The following is a 26784-nucleotide window of genomic DNA, read 5'->3' as shown; positions in this document are numbered from 1 at the left end:
ACATGTCAAGCTGCTTCATTTCTGCTAAAACAAAATGTTATTTATCTAAGCTGTTATTGTGTGAGATTCAGTTTTTATTGCATTGAATATTTCACATTTAAAGTTTTTTTTCAGACCACACTGCTAAACCAAACTGAATATTCATCCCAAAGTCTGTGAAACATCCACAAAACACACACTTTAAGCATTGGTTGTGCTAAAGGTTATAGAAGTGGCTGTACTCACTCAGTTGGAGGTGTGGAGAGAGTGCACACTCTCACAGCTAGCTGGTCATGGTGCGCTCCCTCTCCAGGGCAGAAGTGAAGTGTACTGTAGCATCAAACTCCAGTTCCCTCTCTTATTCCCCCTCCCCCTGCACATTAGGCAGTATCTATCTCATATTCTCTCTGTCTTATTCCTTTCTCAGCTCCCTCCCCTTCTCTCTCTCTCGCTCTCTCTGTCTCTCTCTTTCTTTCACCCCACTTAGTCCTTTATGCCTCTGTGTTCTCTCATTCTTCTCGCACCACACTGACTCAGAGTTCATTCATGTTATGAAGGTTATATATCAGATCTATGCCATTGTTTATTTTTTGGATTCTCCAAGATATTAAAGTTTATAATTAAAAATTAGATATGAACCAGTCAAATATATCCAAGAACACATTAATTTTGTAGCTCTATAGCAAGTGTCTTCTACCTATTTAAGGCCAAGGACCCCTTGGTGAATAGAGACAAACTATAATAATACATTATAATGATCATATTGCAAAGCTATTCAAATTTCATTTTTGATATGTAAAGTCATATTCATGTATATTTACATATTAATACTCAATTGTTAAAAAAAAATAAAATATTTTGAATGAAGAAGGGGCAATGTGAAATTTATTGGAAATTGAGGTTACTTAATGTTGTATTTTTGTTTAACATATATATATTTAACTTTTTTTAACACAAAAATAAGTATAATTGACCGACCCCTTGTTAAAGACTCCTGCTACTCACTCATAATGTATGTAAAAAACTGACATTTATGTCTATTTATCCTCCTACATAAGTTGTTGAAACATCTTAGATAAACCTTATTTATTTAAATCTTCATTATGTCTCTTTAGCTGTGAAAGAGTAATTTTCTTAATTTTTTTTTTTAAATAATTTTTTTTTGCAATACACAATGTGTCACGGATCTGTCTGTCCTGCTCCCTCACCAATCACAGCGCACACCCTCACCTGGTTTCACGGTGCCCGCTTCTCCAGGGCCAGTCTCTCCAGTGCCCGCTTCTCCAGGGCCAGTCCCTCCTGTGCAAGTGCTGACAGAGCGCCCCCAGGAATCCACGCTGCCCGAGCGCTCCCAAGAGCCTGCTCCTCGCACGAGTCCTCCAGGGCCTGATCTTCGCCTGAGCCCTCCTATGAATCCGCTGCTCCGGTCCAGCACTCCTTCGTCTCCGCTGGTCCCGTCCAGCTCTCCTTCGTCTCCGCTGGTCCCGTCCAACCCTCCTGCATATCCTACGTCTCTGCTGGTCCTGTCCAGCCCTCCTGCGTCTCCACTGGTCCCGTCCAGCTCCCCTCCTCCAGAGCGCCCCCAAGAGCCCGCTCCTCCAGAGAGGAGCTTCCCCAAAACTTTTTTTGGGGGGGGGGGGGGGGGGCTATATATCCCTGGCCTGGATAACTATAGTGGCCATGGGCAAGACCTCTATGGTTCCTCGATCGAGCCCTCCTGAAAAAATTGTCCCGCCATGGCTTCCTAAGTCTCCGGTTCCGCCCTGGATGCCTTTCCAGTGTCCCTGTCCTCCACCGACATCCAGGCTGCCTATCCCCCCTCCTCCCTGGTGTTGTTATGGCGCGGGACGCGCCTTCCGGCAGGGGGAGGTTATGTCACGGATCTGTCTGTCCTGCTCCCTTAACAATCACAGCGCACGCCCTCACCTGGTTTCACTTGAGCATTGACTGAACACACCTGCACGTCATTTGATTCTCATCACCACGCACCATAAAGCCACATATCTCACATCACTCAAACGTCCAGTCTTGTTCCTACGAAGTGGACTCCTGAATCCTATCACAGCGACTTACCTGTTACTTACCTGCCTGTCTACTTAGCTCCTGTGTTCCCTCCAGCGTCGTGACCATCCGTCTCCTGGTTCCAGTTTCTTCTAACGATCTCCTTCCAGCCCAGTCTCCATCTCACAGTTAGGTGTGTGGTTCCCCCAACGTTCACGAGTTCCTGTCAAGACAATTCAGTCCTGTTATCTACTTGTCACTTCCTACAACGTATATTTGCACGTAATACTTACCATCTCATCCGTTGAATACTCTGCTGTCAATAAACACCACTGCTTTGAAATAATCCTTTGTGTGAAGTCTGCTTCCCTAACAAATGCATCTTGAATGAAGTTTATTTTTCTTGTTTGAAACATCAACTTCACAATTTTGTTAGATTTATACAAAACGCACTGTATTAAAAATGTTGCATTAACTTTACGGACATTTCTGTAAACCCTAAAAGACAGTGCAGTGCAAAATTAAAAATACAGGTAAATCACCTGTAAAAAATCAATATGAAAAATTATTTCATATCAATACATTGTGTCCTTTTTTTGGATTGCAGGAAAATTAATGGAATAAAAAAAACATGTTTTCCTAAAAGTTTTGCTATCATTAACAATTCCGCTTCCAGCTAATTTGTCCAGCTTTAAAATTGCTGAGATATTTCTTTACTGGACAACAGGTCTGACAGTGTTGTGATTTGGGAGAGAATGCTGGGCTGTCAGGTGTCTCTTTTTTTTTTCTGTGTTTGTCAAAGATTTGGACATGTCCCATGTGTGGTATTTCAGTGAGACGGGGCTGTCTTAAATGCTCTCTCTGTTGCTGAGCCTAGAAATGCATGGCAGAACAGTTCTGATCAAACTGTGGCTCCAAAGCAATATTCAGAAAGCAGAGGAATCACAAATACACAGCTCAGGAATTCAGTGTAACACGCACACCTGTGAAAAGTGGGGACATCCCATAGGCGTAATGGTTTTTATACTGTACAAACTGTATGTGGTATTGCCCTACACCAACCCTACACCTAAATTTAGCCCTCACAGGAGACTGTGCATTTTTTAAAACTTTTTTTAAACTAGAAGGAGGGAAAATGAAGCACATGTCTATATAAAAATTAACCCTATATAAAACACATAACATAAAAAACACTTACCTACTTAAACAAATATATCAACTTATACAATGACAATAGTGACCTATAACAAGAAGCAGTGGATAGCAGATGGTGGTTCTCCTATAACTTTTAATTTCCACTGTCCAGTAGATCTAAGATCCATAATAGATGAGGACATGTTACTCTGAACAGTCAGGCATGGAGAGCCAAGGAGGGGGCCCATCAATTTGAGTTCCATATGAGTGGTGCATGTGAATAAAACATGAATAGAGGCTTGAAATCCACAATGTTACCAGAGCAGAGACGGAAAGAGAGAGCAGGCTAAATTTCTGGCAGGATGTTGGCAGCCCTATAAGCTCATTCAGTCCTTGTGTCTGTCAGTCTGTCCCATGGACTTGCTCACTAGGTTGAACCCTCTGGCATGCATTATGTATGTTATAGTTGACAAATAACATAGACATGCACGTTTTTCATAACATCAACATTCAAGGTACACGTTTATTAAAGGAAAACTTCAGGCCATCCAACATGTATATAAGTTTGTTTCTTCATCAGAACAGCCCATAACCCACTGACATATATTAGTTAAGAATGATTTTGGACTGTTTTTGCATGTAAATGATGCTTGGTCTGCTCATATTTGTCTTCTAATTGAGACAAGACCATTTTTTTTATTTTATTTTATTTTATTTTTTTACTAGAGAAAGCAATATTATGGATTGGACTATATTAAGGATAGTGGATTTTATCTGAAAGCAGCAGTTTGAAGTAAAAAGTTTCTTACAAACATGATGTTAACTGATTAAGAAGATGTTAACTGATGGACTGTAGTCGTGTGGATTACTTGTGGATTATTGTGATGTTTTTATGAGCTGTTTGAACTCTCATTCTGGTGACACCCATTCACTAAAGAGGGTCCATTGGTGAGCAAGTGATGTAATGTTTAATTTCTCTAAATCAGTTTGATTAAGATACAAACTCATTTACATTTTGTATGACCTCAGGGTGAGTTTTTTTTTGTTTAAGCAATTTTAAATTTTTTAATTGATTTTTGGTCACCATTTATTTAAACTTTTTTCTTCCTTTTTCCTGTCGGTGTCAAATGCGTTTTAAAAAAGCCAAATATTTTATGTAGTCTCTCAATTAAAATAAGATCATAAAAACTGTATGCAGAATAATCATACAAGAAAATGCAATGTTTCATGGTGTAGCATGTCATTCAGTGGTTGTCTGAGCAATAATAAAGAACAAAGAGCAATAATGTACAACATCTTCCAGTCTGTTTCCCACAATGCTTCAGTGACAGATAGAGTAAGCATCTTTGGTTGTGCGGGCACAAGGATACTGTAGCTCCTCTCGTTTTTCACTGATCTGGCACTTTGTATGGGAAAAGGACTTGCAGTGCTGTCTATTTTAGAACGAACTATTGACTTTTGAAGGAGGTTATATCAATGTCAAATAGACAGAGGAGTTTTGTAAGCTGCCTCTCTCACACACATACACAATCTATTCCTCTTACCAATTTTCAGATGAGCTTCCATAGATGAGACTTGTGTCCATTTGGAACATACTGTATTATGAGAGGAAAACTGTCTTCTAATGAAATCAGGGTAAGCTAGAACGGTTTTTTCATGACCCCATGAACACTAGGCACAAATTTAGTTATTGCTGCCCTCTGGCGAACATTTTGAAACACTGCAAATGTGCAATTAATATGACATAAAATCGATTTAGATTCATTATTAGAATGAAATGGAAAGCCATGTCATTTATTTATTTATTTATTAGTAACATCAAACTCTTTACTCTCTATCTGCTTGTCGAAGAAAGGCTTCATGAAACTTGTGGGAAAACTCAAATCAAATTCGCAAACACTGAATCAAATCATGAAGCAAATGATTCGGTTCAATGAATCAAATCCTACTTATGTATAAAACACACTACGTTTAACTTGAGATGAGCAAACTATAAATAATCATTATATAGTGAATTTAGACAAGACATAGGCTATTTAGTAATCTAAATGAGGAAGCTATTACATTTTTATAAACCCTAGATGGCAGTACACTGCAATAAAGGATTTTTCAAGGTTGAAAATAAGTTTCTACTTCAAAATGCCATGTATTATTCAATGTTGTATAAGTCTATAACTTTATTATAAAAGTTTTGTCTCCTGGTAAATTTAATAATGATGTATAATCAAATCTGCTAAATAAAACTGCATTTATTTTGCTGCATTGCCCCCCATGCAATGCTGATTTATCATCTTTATAAATGTGAAATATTGTTGGATGAACATGTAGTATGCCACCACAGTGTGGCATTAATTATTGGAAAAATCAGCAGTAAAAGACAAGCATTGACTATTTAATAGCAGCACAAATGGGTGAGAGGAGGCATGTGATAAGATGTGTGGTTATTGTAGGACAAATCCCTTAAATGTCAACTAGACTACTGATGCAAAAGAGACAAAATACACATAAAACACTGGAATAAGACTGGTTTAAAGCTGATGTTCTGTCATTGATAGAATCTGTAGAAAGACAAGTGTAGTTTTTCCTCTGACCTCCAATTTCATGCTTTGCTTGGGGCTGCTGAAGATTTAAGACAGGAAATTAAAACTTCAGACAGAACCGAGTCAGAACAGAGGCTTGCAGAAGGTAAATGTGCTGGAAGAAGGAGTCGCAGGAAAATAAGTGCAGGGAAACTAGTGTGGGAGTTGGTGTGGAAAGCCAAAGCCCAGCTCCTATAACTCATATCCTTCATAGTTCATATATTTTCATTCTTGTTGTAAAAGTGGGATAAAGGTTTATTTGAAAGTTAAAGTGTGTGTTTGTGTGAGCAGTTATTGATCTGGACGGGAGGCACTTTTCTGTTATGTGAAGAAGTGTTTATTTAAAGTGACATTATGTTTGGAGTATTTGCGCACTCAAACATTCAGAGGGAGATATTTTTGTCATATGTTTGCTTATATTGTGGAGAATTAGAATAATATTTTAGTGTCGAATTTGACACATTTTGGACTTTTGTCTCTAATTATTATCATATGTCTCATAATTTTGTGCTTGTAATGTCATAGGAAATGACACTGAGGAAAAAGATATTTCAAGTTTCCTTCATCTTTTGACCAATGAACTCTTATGCTATAAATATTGTTATATAGATTGCATTCACAAAATTCTATTCTATTCTATTCTATTCTATTCTATTCTATTCGTCTAGTCTAGTCTAGTCTAGTCTAGTCTAGTCTAGTCTAGTCTATTCTATTCTAGTCTATTAATCAATCTCCATTTTTCCCAGGCTGGCTAATCTGTATTTCCTGGATATTTAAATTTTTCCATGATTGTAGGAAGCCAGGTATGTGTTTTTGTGATTGTGGGATGGCCAGACCCTCTCACAAAAGGTGGTAGTTTTCATTTAAATCATGAAAATCATTGTTGTAAATGAAAACTAGGGTAGTAAGTATGTTTTTCAACACCTGGTGCTGTCAGTGCAAAAGGTCATGCAATTTGTGCACTTTTCTGTCCAACCTGGGGAAAAAAAGTTTAATGTGTTTAGATTTTCCTCTTGTCTGTTTATGAGCCTGATAAAACCCTAAAGCATGACCACAGAGGACACTAGGCACAGCTCTGACAAGGAGACCAAACTGTACTCAAAGGTTGTGTGTTCTGTAAGCAGAACAAATAAAGTTTTATTTGCATAGTGGGGCCACTAACCAGTCACACACACACACACACACACTCACTCACTCACTCACACACACACACACACACACACTCACTCACTCACACACACACACACACACTCACACACATGCACAATCACATATCGTTTTTATCAGCGTAGAATCCTCAGGCAAGGCTCACAATGGAGCTTCAAAAAGCAAAGCAGAACAACCACTTTAAAAGGTAGCGAAACCACAAGTCTGTTTGTCATGTTCTGTCATGTAATTATTCTGATGAAAAACATACACTAGCAGTCAACCATTGGGACACACCTATTCTATTCTTTATTTTTACTATTTTTAACCTTAGAATAAAACCATAAAAACACAAATGGAAGTATGGGACTTCATGTTGTGAGCTGAACAATGTAGATTTTAGCTTCATAAACATCGCCACACTTTACCTAGAGTGTAGCTCTGCGTACTCTTGCCTTCCCCAGTCAACTTTTAAACCGTATTAAATGAGTATCTATATATGTTGAACACCTGTTGACTGCTTTTCTTTCACAAGAAAGAATATTTATTATTTCATATTTTATTTTAATACATTTGTCAAGGAATTCTTATACAAACAAAACGATATCCTACAATATTTTATTTATTTAAATTTATTTATGAGAACCATGAAGTCAGTCAAGTGTGTCCAAACCTGTGGCTGGTAGTGTGTTTACACAACACAGAGCAATTAAACATCTTTAGTGTCAGCAGGGGGAATGTGTGAAACATCCTGTATGTATGATATTCCTTCACCTGTTTTAGCACAAACACATACAGTAGAAAACTTAGAAGCTACATTAGTGATGACCTCTTATAGGCACAATGCTTATTTATTTATATTACTGGTACCCTATATTATAAAACCTATAACCTAAACCAGAAAACTGTTGACATATTAGATTTGAGACAAAATATTTTTGGCTATATTTTCAACTAGTTATGAGCACTTCAGTTGGCCTCATAATTGTTTCTTTACGTTTGAATAAATCTATATAGGTAGTGTACAACCAAAACTGAAAAAGATGAATTATGAACACATTTCTGTTGCTAATAGCAATAGAATTAATTCACACCTCACAGAACTTAAAGGCATACTGTAAAATTAAGTATTTTCCTGCTCGTTTCTATATCTATCTATCTATCTATCTATCTATCTATCTATCTATCTATCTATGTATCCATCCATCCATCCATCCATCCATCCATCCATCCATCTATCTATCTATCTATGAAGAGTTCAGATGCAAAAGCCTCTAAGTGCCGTTTTAAATTTTCATCTAAAATGAGCATTTTTATCAGGCTCCTCTGTTTATGTTCAGTAATTTTACTGTAATTGCAATGTATAGGTCCTTTTCTGTACAATTAAAGTGAAATAACTGAACATAAATATAGCAGCCTGATAAAAATGCTAATTTTAGAATATATATATTTGAACATATACACACACACACATACTATTTTTTTTTTTTTCAAATTTTCAAACAAATTTTTTGTCAAGCCATCTTTCATTTTTTTCTTGTTAAAATCACACTTATTTCAGTCGTACAAATATAACTTATATTTTCTTTGAATGTAAATTTCTTTTAATTCTACTTTTCTAAATCTAGATGCAAAATTCTCAGTTCAATCTTGCAAGTGTAGTACAACCCTTGTTTTTCATAGTGGGGACTTTCCATTAAATGTAATACTTTTTACACTAAACTAACACCTTATGTCTATCTATTTAGCATGTTTATTAAGTCTGCCCTCGTGGTATTTGGGCTGGTCACCACAATGTCAAAATTGTAGCTGGTTTTACTGTCTATGTGGAGACATATGCTCCCCAAAATGTAGGCAACACCAAAGCCACACACACACACACACACACACACACACACAGACAGAGGCTGCACCTCTAGGGGGACTCCAGACTTCAGTGGATAGTAGCGCGTGAAGAAGCATGAAGACGACCGTTACTATATCAGCAGCTTGCGCGAGAATGTAACCATCGCCCAGTCAGTCACTCGTCGTTAAACACGTTCTCGGTCAAGCGCCAGTCCCACTCCGTGATTTCGCGATAGAAGCACGTCGCGCTGCTGATTCATGGGGGCTTTCGGTGAGTGCTGCTTGCCCTACGGATGTGCTTTCGCTTACTCTTGAAATGTGTGCTTGTTTTGCAGTGTGTTGTGCGGCTTGTTAGCAGCGGTGTAAGAATCTCGGGAAACGTTATAGTTGCAGCAGTCGTTGATAAAAGCGAATTAACTGAAGAGTAAGAATATGTAGCTGCGTTTGTCTTTTAGGATCAGTCTCTTCACGATCAGGTATGTTGAGCTTGCAGTAACCTTGCTGCAAAGGGCTCTATAATGCACTGCACTAGAAACCAGACGGAGTTTATGGTGATTATTTGTTTAGCAACTGTGGCAGCATTTAAATGTAGTGTGACTAAATCATGCCATTGCACTGGATCGGTCATGAGATTGTCTAGTCTTTCAGTGTTACGCTTTTAGACTCTCATGGTATTGCCTTTGAGGTATAGACACATTCCAAGTGGCTTACACTGACTTATTTTATCATATCTCTCTATATTTCTATGAATTTTTGTGAGGTGTTAAAGTAAAGTATTTTTCTTCTGTCATAGACATTACTGTATATAGTTTAACTGCAGCAAGTGAAACGTTTTTATCATCCCTTACTTTTTTTCTCATGTCAGTACTGAATGAATGGTTGAATCTTCCTGCCAAGTTAAATTAGTGCTTGCAATCGAATGTGAAGCCACAATGTCTCTAGACTGGGATCCATGAAGGAAAAACCAGCCTGTATTTCCCACAGACCACCATAACTTTATTTAGATAGCTGTGTTTGATTTTGATCAATAATACACATTTTGCCTTTCAAGCTTGCGCATTAAAGGGGAGTTGAATTTTGATGTGTATTTTTGACATGTAGATGGTTTTTATTCCACAAATTTGCAAGATTGTAGGCTAAAAATACGTTTTAGACAAAGTGTTTATCTTGGAACTGTTAATATTTCTTTTAAGTTTTTCACAACTAACACCGTCTTTCTGATTCATTCAAATGAACTAGTCAAAACTATGTATAAATTATACACGCATGCATATATATATATATATCGTTAACAAATATTTTTAGATGAATTGCATTCAGAGTTATATTGGAGTTGGTTACCTCTTATTTCATTTCCAGACAGTTAGTCCTTAAAAAAATTTTTTGAGTCACTAATGCCGCTGACATGAGGTAAAGTGGTGACTCATCTGAGCAAATTTGGGGAAGCATGGACAATTTAATCTGAATTACAGAGCATTTACTTATGATGACACATGGGCCGTAAATCCTTTGTTGTCAGACAGTAAGATAGAAACTGGCCTGTGTTTATATTTTGGGAAAACTTTCCTGTCTTAAAACACACCGTTTTTGTGGTTAGCTTTGAAAGTCAAATCCTAGGCATTTGGAAAGTCGGATTAACCTAAGTCTTTTCAAACGTTTGTATTTGTGATGCTCTTTTTTCCTTGTGCATTCGTAGGTTTACTGTGAGATTGATTGGACACTTTTAGCATCAGTCAATTCTAGCTATTGAGTATTTCCTCTTTTATTTTATTTTCAGCTCTTTTAATTTGCTCTCATGTGAATTAACATTTCTGAGAAAGCAGAATAGCCGGTTAATTACAGCTTGAAATCAATATTCTTTTCTAACCTATTGAGGCATAAACATGAATAAACGCATATTAATGACAACAACAAATTCAGCAACAGCTATTAGTGAAAGTTATTAGGGGTAATCAGACACTGATAATCTCAGAGAGGTTTGTCTTGTGCCTTTTTCATTTTCACACTTCACTCATGCTGCATGTGCTCTATTTGTATTGTACCAGCAGACTCAGGTGGCTGAGAGATGCAGAGATCTTGGCGTTATACAAGGATTTTCTGTTGACCCTGTGCTTAAGTGGGTGTCGTGGAACTTGACAAGAAAAATGCTGGTAATATTAGCTCTCTACACTAGAGTAAATGCAGTGCCTTGCTAAAAAGAGCAGTGCCGCCACACAGGTAAGTCGTCCTCGCTAAACAACTTGGCAGCTTTCACTGTGTAAATACGCTACCAGTTAAAAGTTTAAATACAGTTGACTAACTTTGCTTCTCATGATTCTGAAAACCTTTTGATCTAAAATTCATGCTTGAATGCTTGGTATTAATTATGTAGGCAAATATAAATTGTATTTATGTAGGAATTTAGTTGTCTAAAAAACATGGATAATAAGTGCAATGGCCAACAATTATAGTGTCAGTTATATTTTTAGAAACTCTGTTTTTAAGAATGGGCTTCTCAAGTTTTCAAGAAAAGATTTTGTATAGTTGGTTTAAAGTAATATTTTTGACATGAATATAGCCTTTGATACTGACATGACTAAATAAATAAAATTAAAAATATTTATTTACTTACTTTTAAGCAGGTTTTCTTTTCTTATGGACCATCTTTTTGCTTTCAGAATGTCTTGGGTCAATGGCTTTAAAGCTGCAAGGGTGGACAACCATAAGACGGCATGGGGTGAGCGCAATGGCAGGAAGTCAAGGCGTAAAAGGGGCTCGTCCCTGTGCAACCCACGCTACATGAGCTGTCTACGGGACCCCGAGTCTATGGAGCCCCCTTTGCAACACTACTCCCGTGCAGCAGGGGTCGCCACCAGCAGCAACTTCAGCACACGCTGCATTTGGCAGGAAGACCATTATGGCAGGAAGGGTGATGTGGGTCTGAGAGCCGTGGACCTGGCGTTTGAAGATTCTGAGACGAGGCAAACGAAAGATGGCAAGGACCCCGTTGACGGCAGAGAGGAGAGGAAGGGTCCCGACAGGTGTTTTTTGACTTGCTTGTTGCGTCTGGCTCAAGTTTTTCAGTCCAAGAAGTTTAAGTCGGCCAAACTCGAGCGACTATATCAACGATACTTCTTCAGGCTCAACCAGAGCTCTCTTATGATGCTCATGGGGGTCCTGGTTGTGGTTTGCGGGGTTATGTTGACGTTCCACTGCGTCCAAGGTTCACCAGATGTGGCGTTCGCCTCAGTGCTCTCCATAGCCATGGGCCTGTTCTTAGCCTTGATGGTGGTGTGTAACAGAAATGGCTTCCACCAGGACTACATGTGGATTGTGAGCTATTTGGTCATGGCGGTGTTAGTGGTGGTGCAGGTGATGGGCTTGTTGATGGTGGATCCACCCAGTGCATCTGAAGGGATATGGTGGACAGTGTTCTTCATCTACATCATCTACACGCTGCTGCCGGTGCGAATGAGAGCAGCTGTGATCACTGGAGCTGTGCTGTCCACCATTCATATGATTATGGCATGGAGACTCAACCTTGAGGATCACTTCCTTAATAAACAGGTATGTGTATGCTTCTGATGCAATTCAAATTAAGAGGAATATTACACACAAATATGAAAATTAGGCTGTTATTTACTTAACCTCATGTTGTTCAAAACCTGTTGTAAGATGTTGTTTTTATGTTCAGTGAAACACAAATGTAGAATTTTTTGAAGTGCTCCTATTATGCCTTTTCAAATATTACCATGTAGTGTCATGTAGCAGTATGTGAACATAAACTTTCTGCAAAGGTGTGAAGCCGAAAGTGCACAATATATAAAGTTTATCTATCTGTCTATCAAAAAAAAAAAGAGTCTGCTCGCAATCGTCTAAACGAGTCGTTAGGAATTTGAATCTTACTCCGTTACGGCTGTACGTCACGAAGTAACACATTTTCATAATGTCTGCCCATGGCTGTCATTTGCGCTGTACGTGGTAGACCAATCACAAAGGACTGCGCCATCTGACCAATCACAGCAGTGAGGGCTCACGAGAAGGAGGGGTTTAGGGAGGCTGATTCTTTGAACTGCTTCGCACGAGTCGTTTAGGAATCATTTAGAAATTAGGTAAAATTAAAGCTATTTTTTGAGAAAACTAAACAGTTTTTTGACCTTGGATGCATGTAAACCTGTTTTAGGAGACTCCTAAAACAATATTAGCAGCCTTAAAAATGGCATAATAGGGACACTTTAATGACTCATTACCCAGCTCTTGCTATACAACAAAAGTTCTCCATTAGTATGTCAAGCGACAAAAAAAGACCATTAATGTACCATTAAAGTGCTCCATACGACTTATGCACTATATTCTAAGTATTCTGAAACATATGAATGAAAAGCAGGCCTAAATGTGTTAATTTAATTATTATTAATTTTTAAAATAGTCTAATTATAATTATTGATTTCTGATTGCTTATCCTCAAAGCTTGCATTTTTCCTCTCTTTATTTTCTTTTTACAATTTTGACACTATCTAAATAAGGCTACTAAATAGGATGCTGCATTTTTACAGTTTATTCTCAACTGAGAATTAAAGGTAAGCTTCACTTGCATATACAATTTTATGATAGTTTATTGGTGTTTTTTGATGTTTTTGTCCTTTTTGAGCTGGTCAGTTCTGGTCTGTGTAAAACTGCATCAAAAAATGTTCCACAGGAAATAATAACAGCATATGAATTTAAAACAGCATGAGGGTGAGTTAATAAAGACAGAATATTTATTGTGGGTGAATTATTCCTTTATTATACAGGAAAATGTCCAGCATGAGAGATGTGTATTAGTACTAGAACTCTTTGAAGAAAAGAAATGCACATTATTTACACCACGTTGCAAAGCCGCATTGGTGGAGAATAAGCACCAAGTAACTGATCAGGTGAAGGCACAATCTTTCACATCTCCAAATTCTTTGGAGTCACAGAGTTCAGTGGATAATTGGTTATTGTTTGAAAGCTTTGATTGTTTCAGTACTTTTAAAGAAATGCCTGGCACGACAAGTTTCAGATTGCAGTGTACTCTTTTCAAACTTTGCTTAGTCCTTCACTGCTCTTAATATGATGCATTTAACATGCAATGTTTCCATGCAGGGGCTAAAATGCATCTATTGTGTCAGCTCCGCGTTCAATGTGATCTAGTGCTGACACTGTTAATACTGGTTCAGTGAGCTTGGGCTTTTGCGTGTTTGCTCCTTAGACAGCTGGGCTGTGGGCTCTCTACTTGGCACTCAGCATGATAGAAATGGATTGGGATAATGGCTGCTGATTGACTCAGGTCATGGCCCAGAGCATGTGCTTGTAGATTCTCATCATAGACATTTGGGATAGGTTCCAGCCCTGTGGGCAATCAATGCAGGCCAAAAGTCCATTGGTTGTGTGGCTGCTTGGTGCCTTATATAAATGCTCTCTTGCAGAGAGCAAGCAAGGTATGCTTCCATGTTTGCTCTGCGATCTTTTGTTCTTACAGTACATTGATGAGAAAAGTCTTGGTTTGAGGATTGGAGTTGTTCAGTATTTGTGTCGTTTACAAATGTAGAGTGACCAGTCAGTTTGATTACAAGAACTGAATAAAATCCCATATAATATACACTACAGTTCAAAAGTTTGGGAGTCAGTAAGATTTTCTTTTTTTAATGAATGGGTGTGTTAAAATAATTAAAACCAACAGTGAAGAAACAAAGTGTAGTATTTTCAATATGAATTTAATGTTATGCCTGATATTGTATAAAATTTATACTTTTTTTTTTTTGTCTAAACAGCAACACACACTTTAGAAACTATATGAATAGTTTCAAATGCTATTTAGAATGAATTAAATTAGTTTAGGACTGAAAATGGCTAAAGATTACATTTATTACAATTATGTCAGGTTAACTTTACGGATCTAAATTTGCATCTCTTCAAGATATACAGTAATTAAATATCTGTCTATAACTTTTCTGTTTGAATGCGATATAAACCCAAAGATTATTGGTGTACATTTAACAAGAAAATACAAATTCCTTTTTTTCTTCATATTTTCATGTTTCATTCATCGTGTTACTTGCCATTTCTTTGTATTTGTTTTGGCAATTTGTACACCAATTTAATTTTCAGTGTATCACAGACATCACAAAAAATTAATACCTTTTGGATTATGTATAATAATGGGAATTTAATTTACAGCAGGTAATTTGAGGGTCACTGGTCAATGTCTTGGTATGTATTATTATTTAATACTCTGATTTCGGGTGTTGAAAGTAATTCATCCTAAATTTGTCACTAGTGCTATAAGAAGTCTACATAAAGTATCCACTGGTTAGTTGCTCGACGACTATTATGGATAAACATATGGTTTTCTTCTTCATTCTTTGGCCAAACAGGCTAGTCTGAGAAATGCAGCTATACCTCACAAAGCTCATCTACTGTTCATTCGCTTTATCTCTCTCGGTTCTCCATTCTATCTTGTCTCCCACCATTCCTCTCACACCCCTGCACTCCTTCTCGCTGTGCTGTTTGCGTGTCCCTCAGAGATGACCAGCAGTGCAGTGCAGATAGAGCAGGTCAGTGGGCGATCACCAGCGGGACAATAGCTGCCTTTGTGAAGATACACACTGATGGGGTGGTGTGGGGTGGAATGTGGTGACAGGAATGGCTGGGGATCGGCAGTATGAAATAGCGCTGGACTGACGTGCTGAGCTGAAAAAAGACAGCCAACCCAGTCCTTTCTTTCGCTTGCTCTCTCTGTCTCTCTCACTCACTTGTAGTCACGAATTCCCTTTTCACAACAGGCTCATGAGATGGCCTTCAGTCGTGGAAGCCACAGAGGCTTTATGTGTATGGCATGCCACTGTGTGGGTGAAAAGCTCCATACTGCTGCTCTCTTAAAGTTCTGGGCTGATTGCAGGGAGGGAAGTATTTAATTGATTTTGTTGTATAGATCTTGGTAATTGACATGAAGTAATTTTGGAAAGTTGCTACATCCTGCGGTGTGCCATACTGTAGCTCATCTAAAAAGCTCTTTTATAATTATTGTTTTTATATAAAATAAATATAAGGCAATTCAAGACAATTATAAGGAAAACCAAGCAATTTTCCAAAAAGGGAATGAGCCAAATGCATTGCCATACTACTCTGAAATCAACTTAAACCTTTATAAATGTAATTACACATAATATTTTGTACTTATTAAAACACATCACAAGACCTTTTAAATGAACTTGGCAAGGCAAAAAGTATGTGTATTTCATAATCCTAGTCTTATTGTAAATGATTAAACATTGTTTCAAATGCAAAAAATTCTTTGTGATTTAAATTTTCTTTTTTTTTTTAAATATAAATTGTATGACTTTAAATTTATGTGATTTATGCAGCTTTTCTTGTGCGCTGACATTACTTAGGCCACACAGGCTATTGGATAATGTTATTCATGAACTAAATAATGTTAATAGCATTAAGTTTTGGATTTGGTATGTAATGCTCAGTTTTCACAATTTATTACATCCCCCAATAGATATAAAATAAAATTGAATAAATTGAAAAAATTGAATAAAAAAAAAAATTCACATTATGGACAATTGCCAACTTGCAACTGTGTATGGATACAAATGTAAGGCAGAGGCTGTTGTTCAAGTGGAAAATATGTTTGGTCACTTGGTCCAGCTGCTTATTGGCAGGTGTGGGACTGTTTATGTCCAGAATTTTGGCTTTGGTATGTAATGCACAGTTTTCACTTCAATCAATTCCCAAACATGTAAATATAAAATCAATTAAAAAAAAGTTCATTGAAAAAAAAAGTCACATTATAGAGAACTGCCCACTTGCAGCTTTATATGGATAAAAATGTAAAACCAAGCCCGCCGTTCAATTGGAAAATATGTTTGGTCACCTGGTCTGATGGCTTATTGGCAGGCGTGGGACTGTTTATGTCCTGAGATGCAAGTTTTTTTGGTTGTCTCATAGAGAGGCGGCAGACACTGTGATTTCACTGACACTCTGTGACTCCAGTCTATGAGAGCACCTGTTCTGTGGCTTTTGTTCCAACATTGTCCCATGGGGTTAAACTAGGCTTATGAAGAGACCAGCAAATTAGAGACATAAATGTAACACCTTTTTCAGAGACACCAAGCTGAATATGTTATTTTTAGCCCAAGACCTGGTTACACGCTTGTGTATAGTAGCTAAATTAACTGATGCCTAGCCGGATACACTAAATATATAGACTTCATTGATTCCTGAAAACTGATTTAAGCAAAATTCCAGGGAAATCCATGGTGATGAAAATAAACATTGACTTAATACTCTGTGAAATTGTTCTAAAATCAATTTTTGTTAGCATACATCAACTTAATACCTGTTATTGTGTGTGAACAGAAAAGAGCAGTTTTAGCCAGATGCCCGTAGCATGTATGATAGCTAGCTCAGGGGAAAAACCTGTTTGTACAATGCTGTGCTGAGTTGTTTGGAGATGCGCTGATGGTCATTCCACTGCGGCAGAGAAACAGATAACTTGCACTTGAGTGTTTGAGTATCAGATGTTTTAACAGTACATCAAGGTCTTAAGAACAATGCATTTGTTGATGAAGAATGCATGTCTGTAGATGCACTCGTGAGATCAGTGCTGGTCTATAGGCGTGTGGTTTCTGAATGATGAAAAACGTGCTGCTAGAGAAGAGTCAAATGGCAGTCTTTGAAGAGTATTGGAATGATTTTGGCTCACTAGTTGTTGGTGCTCTAATGTATGATATAATAATTCTATAGCCTTCAATTTTCTTTCAGAAAATGCTTCTTTATGAAAAAAGTAAATTATTTTTTTATTATATTTTGGAGGTAGTTTCAAACTTAGCTTTATTTTTTTTTATTTACTTAAATTAAGAAAAAATGCCGTCCGTTAATATTATTTATTTTTATTTTTTTGGCCCTATATAACAATAGAAATATGTAGCTTTTTTAACTTTATAACAGCAAACAATGAAGGTCACATGCAACACCTTTTGAAATGGAAAAAAATCTGTTATTTACTCACCCTCATGTCATTCCAAACTCGTATAACTTTCTTTCTGGATCACAAAAGATTTTTTGATGTCCCTTTTTTTTTCCTCCATTGAGGTCAGTGAGGTCCAGTGTTATTTTGGATCCCATTGACTTTCATTGTATGAATAAAAGCAGTTGCAACATTTTTCAAAATATCTTCTTTTGTGTTCCCCTGAAGTAAGAAGGGTTTATAACAACATGAGGGTAAGTAAATGATGACAGAACTTTAATTTTCAGGTGAACCATCACTTGGGAAGTCGTGGCCTAATGGTTAGAGAGTCGGACTCGTAATCCAAAGGTTGCGGTTCGAGTCTCGGGCCGGCAGGGATTGTAGGTGGGGGGAGTGAATGTCCAGCGCTCTCTGCACCCTCAATACCACGACTGAGGTGCTCTTGAGCAAGGCACCGAACCCCCAACTGCTCCCCGGGCGCCGTAACATAAATGGCTGCCCACTGCTCCGGGTGTGTGTTCACGGTGTGTGTGTGTTCACGGTGTGTGTGTGCACGTTGGATGGGTTAAATGCAGAGCACGAATTCCGAGTATGGGTCACCATACTTGGAAGTATGTCACTTCACTTCACTTCACTTTAAGGAACAGGAATGTCGAATGTCTCCAGTCTTTAAAATCAAATTGAATTTTATAGATGCCCAACAACATTGCCATTTAAGTGCAAAGCTAACAAACACAAGACTCAAAATTGTAGTGCCAACAGCTGTTTTGCCTGCTGAGCGATCAATCAAAACTTCTGGCTGACCTCGGGTCAATCTCAAGATTAGCGCTTGCTTTGCCCTCAGCGGTGTGACCACCGTGCCTGACTAATCAGGTGTCATAAATTAGGATTTGATGATAAGTGCAATGTTGTACTCGATATGCCTGTGATGATAAAGGTAATAATAATAGCATCGCTAATAATAACATTTCAATGGCGGATCACATCAAGGCCTGTAATAGCAGCCACTCTATGGTTTCCTAATGACCGGGGCTTTCTCACTCAGAACAAATACTGGGTTTTAGCACTGTGACTGCCAAATGTCATGTATTAGGATTCCAATAATGGTGGTAAACTTTAATTAACATGGCACACAGGCTGTGGTTCTTTTTCGCATTTATTTCTCTAGTGTTTCACTGTGTATGTTTTTTTTCTGCTTTTAAGAGACAAAAACTGGAAAAGGTTTAGAAAAACAAACTAAGGCGAGAATAATATGGTGAGTCATAACATTTCACCAATGTTTACCCCCCCCCCCAATTTTTTTTAATTATAACTCTGTTATGCTCTTCAGCAAAGGTCCTTTGAATTCTCTTTTGCTGCTTACTTGAGAACAGAAAAAAGCATGCAAAAAAAGCACAGAAGTAATTCATGATGACAAACTTTTTTTCTTCTTATTCAAAGCTATCATTTGGATTCAACTATAGAGGGCAAGTTGACTACGTTTATGATGCTTTATCTTGCTTTTCTGTCATTCTTTTATTTGTTATTTCATGGAAAAGAGCAGCCTGCACAGTTGTCAAAATCTCTTCTTTTCATACAGGTTTTTGATGACATGAGAGTGATTAAATCCTTTGATAATTAGAGAATGCGATTGTTACAATGTTTTATCAGGTTTATTTTCACACTCCTTTGACATCTAAATCGAATCATCTCCAATTATTCAAGTATTGATGTGCTTTTAAAGTGCTGTCTTATTCTTGTCTTTGCGTCTGAGGAAACTATTGATTTCCACTCTTCTTCGTCTCCTCTGTTTTCCACCTTTGTACCTTTCAGTGTATGTATCATTGCACAGGGACCAATTGAAGTTTTGTGGGATTTCAGGCCATCTTTTTTTGGATACAGGCCATTGTGGTGACCTGTGTGCTTTTGCTGTGCATTGGAGAATTGAGGACTCTAAAAGGTTTAGGTGGATTTTAGAGTAGTATGGCATTGCAATTGGCTCATTTGCTTGTAGAAAATTGCATGATTTTCCTCGACAATTGTCATCACAGCCGCCAAGCTCAAATTCTGTGACTTGGACTGCTTAGAGCTCAGTGTCTATAATCCTTAGATTAGGGTGGCTTCACTTTCCTGCCATTTTTATTTTGGATTACTTGTGTATTTGTGTGAAGGAACTTCGACTTGAATTTGTCGAGCTATACCCAGTGTTATTTTGCCCTTTCCAAGTTCATCATAATGATAAATTCCTGACAAGGTGCTTTGAGGTCTCTCAGGTACATGACGGTTCCCTGTGAGAACTTGCTTTTAAACCAGTTTCTCGCCGTGTATTTATGTAAACAATGCATAATGTCAATGCCGGGAAGGAGGAGGAGGTTGCTGTCATGTGCCTGTCACGTGCATAACTGTGCTTGTCTGACCTTGTGTGCTTGTGACAGACAAGCTCAGTGTAGTCCTGGAGCACATTAGTACAGTGCTTAGAATAGAGATGAGGAACACATTTATTTATTTTTTACTTCAGATGTAACATCAACGAGTCACTTGTCTCTTTTTCATTTGTTTTTGTCACTTTCGGTTAACCCAAAATTAATTATTAGTTATTTACTTATCCTTATGTTGTTCCAAACTCATTCTGTTATTTTCTTTTTGTCAGAGCAAAGGAGATTTTAAAATTTATACAGTGACAGTTTATAGTAACCACAGGCTTTTGAAGCCATACAATTCCTTGAATTGTACAACCCGAATTCCGGAAATGTTGGGACATTTTTAAAATTGAATAAAATGAAAACTAAGCCAATATTTTATTCACAATAGAACATAGATAACATAACAGATGTTTAAACTGAGAAATTTTACTCATTGCTCATTTCAAATTTGATTCCTGCTACAAAATAGTCTCAAAAATAGTTGGGACGGAGTCATCTTTATCATGGTGTAGCATCTCCTCTTCTTTTCAAAACGTTTGAAGACTCCAGAGTTTCTGGAGTTGTGGCATTGGAATTTGGTCCAATTCTTGCCTGATGTAGGTTTTGTTTTTCGTTTAATGATGCGCCAAATGTTCTCTATAGGTGAAAGATCTGGACTGCAGGCAGGCCAATTCAGCACCCGGACTCTTCTACTTCGAAGCTATGCTGTTGTAATAGCTGCAGTATGTGGTTTTGCATTGTCCTGCTGAAATGCACAAGGCCTTCCCTGAAATAGACGTCATCTGGAGGGGAGCATATGTTGTTCTAAAACCTTTATATACCTTTCAGCATTCATAGTGCCTTCCAAAACATGCAAGCTGCCCATACCGTATGCACTTATGCACCCCATACCATCAGAGATGCTGGCTTTTGAACGGAACGCTGATGACACGTTGGAAGGTCTCTCTCCTCTTTAGCCCGGAGGACACAACATCCATGATTTCCAACAAGAATGTCAAATGTGGACTCGTCTGACCAAAGAACACTTTTCCTCTTTGAAACAGTTCATTTTAAACGAGCTTTGTCCCTTACGCACAGAGATTTCTCCAGTTTCTCTGAATCTTTTGATGATGTTATACACTGTAGATGATGAGATTTGCAAAGCCTTTGCAATTCGACATTGAGGAATGTTGTTTTTAAAGTATTCCACAATCTTTTTACGCACTCTTTCACAGATTGGAGAGCCTCTGCCCATCTTTACTTCTGAGAGACTCTGCCTCTCTAAGACAAACCTTTTATAGCTAATCGTGTTACAGACCTGATATCAATTAACATAAGTAGTTGCTAGATGTTCTCCCAGCTGAATCTTTTAAAAATGTCTTGCCTTTTAAGCCCTTTGTTGCCCCCGTCCCAACGTTTTTGAGACCTCTAGCAGGCATAAAATTTGAAATGAGCTCATTCAGTGGATAAAAGTGTAAAATTTCTCAGTTTAAACATTATGTTCTCTGTTCTATTGTGAATAAAATACTGGCTCATGTGATTTTGAAAGTCTTTTAGTTTTCATTTTATTCAAATTTAAAAAAACTTCCCAACATTTCCGGAATTCGGGTTGTATGATGATATATATAATTGATTCATATAACTGTAAAATTTGGGATGATCTTGCATTCTGGCTGATAGACACTACTACTATTTTTGAAAGAAGTGTCTCATGTTCACCAAGTCTGCATTTGTCATAAAAAAACTGTAGCATTTGTGAAAACAAATTACAATTTCAAATAACCGTTTTCCATTTTAAAATGTAGTTTATTTCTATGATGGCAAAGCAGCCATTACTCATGTCTTCAGTGACAAATGATCCTTCACAAATAATTCTAATGCTAATTTGGTGCTCGAGAAACATTGATTATTCTTATTGATATTAGCTGCACTCCTTATTTTTGTGGAAACTGTAAAAATGTTTTTTTCTAAAAATCTTTGAAGCATAGAAAATCCACAGGCAGCATTTGTTTGAAATCTTTTATGTCTTTTACTTTCACATTTGATCAATTTAATACAATTAATTTATTTCCGTTTATTTATTTACCCGTCCCAAACATTTGGAAGGCGTTGTACACCAGTAATTTATGTTCATGTTATGGCCAATATTAAATTTATGCACTATTTCATCTAAATAAATTTGAAAATAAAACACTAAAAATTCACTGCGACAAGTAAATGTAGGCATCATAACATTATAATGTGCACTTTTATGAAATTAATTTTGTGTTCCACTTTAAGTCATTACAGAATGAGGGTGAGTAAATAATGACAGAATTTTCATTTTTGGGTGAAGGTTTCCTTTAATTATTAGGTTTAAACAAATGGGTGAAAGAAACCTAACTGCAATTTTCTGTCTCGCACACTGAAGCTTTTTGGGTCAATGCTAATTTGAGGCTTTGTTTGGATCCTGGTTTGTTTTCCCTTGGCTTTCTGTTTGTGATCATCTGTATACAGCTGTCATATGTCCTAAGCCCAAAGGCATCAAGCCTATTGTACTATCGCTGAATATGTCTAGTTCGCAGCTGTTTGTTTTGATGAGATAATTATTGTGCTATAATAGGCGAATGCATCTTTTGCCATACTGAGGGCACTTTTCATAGTCTAGAATCACATGACTGACTCTGTGGCCTATTTGTAAATTTGCTCTTTCTTCAGCTGACATGATAATTTATCGGGGGCCCGGGGCCTCAAACTGTTAAGAATGATAAAGAAATAAACCATCCCTTAGTAGAACCTAAAGGAAGAGACTTTGATTCTTCATGACCTGCATAGTGGGCTTCATATTCCTACCTACATTTGAGCAAACTTTAACCTTAACCTCATTTCTCTTGCACAACAAATGCTTTTTCAAATGTTTATGAGTGACTTTAAATCCTCATAATCTACAATTTATTTCGCCATAAATCATAGCTTAAAAAGCCCTGTAGTAAAGTTGCAGTTCATATGCCTGCTTTTGACTGCCGTAGGGATGAGACCTCAGTAGATATGACAAGTTCATCTGAGGTCAAAGATGTTTTTATAAGTTTGCCTTTCCAGTAATTCTCTTGGTAAAGCAGTTCACAGACCACCCTTAAACCTTAAAAACCTTCTCATTCATGCTGTAAACACTCCAGAAGCATCCGACATTCCCTTCAAATACACATAATGATTAAATTCTGGATATAGGCCTCAAAGGACCTTTAACTAAATCCTAGCGTAAGGTCCTGCGCGTATGTGTGTATATAACGTTACGTTTCTGGGCCGAGTTCCAGTGCGAGTAGGGCTTTGGCTTTCTTATGTAACAGCCCTGTGAAACCAGAGCTTTTGCTCAATTGTAACTTCCCAGAAACTGACTGTTTTGCCTACTTATCTATTCATTTAGATGTTCTGCCTCCTCTCTGTTTTTTTCTTTCTCACTCATTCTTCACCACTCCTCCTGCTCTAATTCTCTCTGATCTTGTTTGTTTGCTCTGTGCAATGGCTCCTGAGATCAGAACTGGAAGATAGAGAGTTGATCCTTATGGTATAACAGCTGTATATACAGGGCTTCTTTGGATTTTGACCCATAGAATGGTTAAGTACTTTTTAAAGGAATAGTTCACCTAAAGATGAAAAAAATCTGTCATCGTTTACTCACCCTCATGTCTTTTGGTACAGAAAACGACTGTTCTTCTGTGAAACACACAAAAAAGATGTTTGGCACAATGTCCAAGTAGCTCTTTTCCATACAGTGAAAATGGTGACCGGTTAGTTTCAGTAAATAACCACTTAAATTTAATTCAGAATGACATGAGTATGTGAAGACATTTTGAGGAGAACAATCCCTTTAAGGGTATTTGTAGGTTAGCCTTCTGTCGTTCAATTCTTTGCACTTAGGAGGTGTATTCACACTGAATCAGTTTGTTAGTTGCAAAAATTAGTTGCAGTGTGAGCCAGGACTTTGCTGAAATCTGCCTGATGAGTTTTCAAACTGGGGTCCTGGGACTCCCAGTGGGCAGTAAGGGCGTGCTATGGAGGTCTGTGGAGAAGTTTAAAGAAGTACAGTTAAAATAATTGATAAATAATAAAATTTAATTTTATAATTAAATCAAGCATTTTGATTTTAAATTAATAAATACATTTGAAATAAATAATTAGAAATTGATTATAATAAAGAAAAATATTAAAATAATAAAATTTATATACGTAAACCGACATCTAGCAGTACAATAATAGTGTTTTTATTTAGAAAATAAATAAGCAAGCAAACGAACAATACATCTAACAGTACAGTACTACAGTGAACAAAATAGAAATGAATTATTTTTCTAATAATATTTTACACATAATGTTAATCTTTCATAGTATAAATTGGGAATTTTTACATGAAAATATTTATATCCATGGCATCTAAAAGACTGAAAACTCCTGATATAGGCAACCCTGAGAATCCATGATGCCATGAATTTAATAACACTGTTAAATGTAAATCTTTAGCAATTCCCAAAAATGAATATGCATTGTTCATGCTTGTTTTAATAATGTTGGTATGCCTAAATTCGATGGTAGCATTTAAAATGATTGATTTGAGTGTTTCCACAGAAAGAACCAGCCCATTCTTTTGGGAATCAGAGTAGCTGTGTCACACGGTATGTTTTGTGCAGTAGATTCAATATCAGACAAATCAGGCAAATGGCGAGGGAAATGACAACACATAAACACAAAGCACACAACTAAGAACCTTCCATGCAAAGTGTTATGTCCGTTTCACACTGCATGTGTAAGCGAAGCGAAGCGAAAGCAGTTCACATGTGTCTAGTGTGAAACAGGCCTTAGTGAGGCACTTGGAGTGATGAGTCTGACATGGCATAGAAGCAGGTCAAGTGCTGGTAATCAGTGTTTCTGTCTCTGAGAGCGTGTTGAGGGGCCCTATAGCTTGAGGGCTTTCAAGACTCTAGCTCGCAGCACTGAATGTCAAAACATCACATCCTTCCCTGAGGAAGCTCTGTGCCAGGACTGAGATCCTATATGGGTGGGGTTCATAGAAAAAAAACCCATTGAAATCTCCCAGTGATTGTTTTCCAGATTATCCTGTTAGGGATGATGGTTGATGAAGAGGGCCATTAGCATAAAACTTTGTTTTGAAAATCTCCCTTTGTCCCTTTGAGAGATATGCATTTATGTTTTAAAATCATGTTTCAGAAGTATTTCTTTCTTTATCTATTGCATGGCCTTGATCCAGATTTGCTGAGCCCATTGTGTTTGGTGCCATTTTTCTCAAAGATCACTCCATGGTTTCACTGCTCAGCTGAGACCAATTTTAGTTTGGCCCAAACTATGACTTAGTTCAGTGCCAAAAAGACTCAAGTCCAAGTCCTTTTTTCTTTTCTTTTCTTTTCTCTTTTCTTTTTTCTTTTTTCTTTTCTCCATTTCTTTTCTTTTCTTTTTTCCTTCTTTGCTTAGTTTCCTTTGCTTTTATTAATTTGTCTTCCTATCTTCCTTGATTTCACTTTTTCTTTTAATCTTTCCTTTCCTCCATCCATCCATCCATCCATCTTTGCTTAGTGTCCTTTGCTTATATCTTCCTATTTTCCGCCAATTTTCCTTCCTTCCTTCTTTGCTTCCTTCCCTCTCTTTTTCCTTTTTATTTTCTCCCTTCCCTTTATCTCTCTCTAAAAACTTTTCTTGTTGTTTATTTTCTCTTTCTTCCCTTCTTCATTACTTCCTTTGTTCCAACAAAGTGACGAAGTGAACTGAGAGTAAATCCACCCTAGCAAAAGTCATGTTTGACAAAGTTAATCGCCTGGAAGTGACACCACTCCCCATATAGCTTGATGTTTTCAACATGTGGTTGCCAAGACAGCAACAACATCTGGATGAATTTCTGCTCTAGTCTTGAATCATGTGAGCCCACAGCACATTTAAATCTTAAATGCCGTCATTATTTCAAAGTAATGAAACATATAATAACTATAGTTATACATAAATAGTCAGTGACATATATCTGCATCATTGAGAGGAGATGGGGAGAGCTTCTCTTGATCACACACAGTGTGTAAATATTTCTTTTGTTAGTCTAGATTTCTTTCTGTTTCTCAAACTTTCCTGTATCTCCTTCACTTTTGCTAATCTTGTGGCACAGCTAAATTGTGCTGAAGAAAAGCAGAAGAAAGTTCAGTTTACCACCTTATAAGACAATGTTTAGACTCTTTGAAAGGAAGAGTCCCTGTTAAAGAGGAAGGCACACAGTGTTTCTATGAATAAAATCCCATCATCCCTTATTCTTGCTACATTAGCCCTGCTCTATGTGTGTCAACAACACTATGATCGGTATGTTTTGGGAAAAATTGTGTGTACTGTATACAAATCCTTACTCCCGAGCAGAAGTTCTTGCTTGAGTGTAAGAAAAGGTTTCACATGTTCATGTAATGAATACAAAGGATTTGGAAAGGCTTAGTCTGGTTTGGCTTTATGTTTAGAAACTAAGTTTTCCAGTCCTTGTCAGTTCAGGTCAGCTTTATTATGAGGATTAAATAAAACAGCAGTGTCTTTATTCTCTGACATTTCTAAACCCACAGTCGTCTAACACAAGCTGACTACTCCATGTTAGCTCACTGTCTCTCACACACACACACACACACACACACACACACACACACACGCGCACACACACACACACACACACGCGCGTGCTCAGTGAGTGATCTGACAGTCTCATTTAATCAGTTTTGCTGTGAGGTAA

General features: G+C 37.4%; 1 protein-coding gene across 3 annotated transcripts in view; it reads left to right on the top strand.

The window, feature by feature from the left end:
• The first annotated feature begins 8717 nt into the window (after positions 1-8717).
• LOC306859315 (adenylate cyclase type 6-like) overlaps positions 8718-26784 on the top strand; it is a 40043-nt gene continuing 21976 nt past the window's right edge. The window contains exons 1-3 of one of the 3 annotated variants that reach the window (XM_079400303.1): positions 8718-8955; positions 10733-10901; positions 11342-12230. In XM_079400303.1, the coding sequence (XP_079256429.1) occupies positions 11343-12230 (888 nt within the window). In that variant the 5' untranslated portion in view covers positions 8718-8955; positions 10733-10901; position 11342. Of the gene's footprint in view, positions 9161-10729; positions 10902-11341; positions 12231-26784 lie in introns of all 3 variants that reach the window. The other 2 variants (XM_079400304.1, XM_079400305.1) reach the window with 2 other exon arrangements.

This window comes from Barbus barbus, assembly GCF_936440315.1.
Source record: "Barbus barbus genome assembly, chromosome: 40".
Lineage (NCBI taxonomy): Eukaryota > Metazoa > Chordata > Actinopteri > Cypriniformes > Cyprinidae > Barbus > Barbus barbus.
The sequence above is the reverse complement of the archived record's forward strand: the minus strand, read 5'-3'. Positions and strand labels throughout refer to the sequence as shown.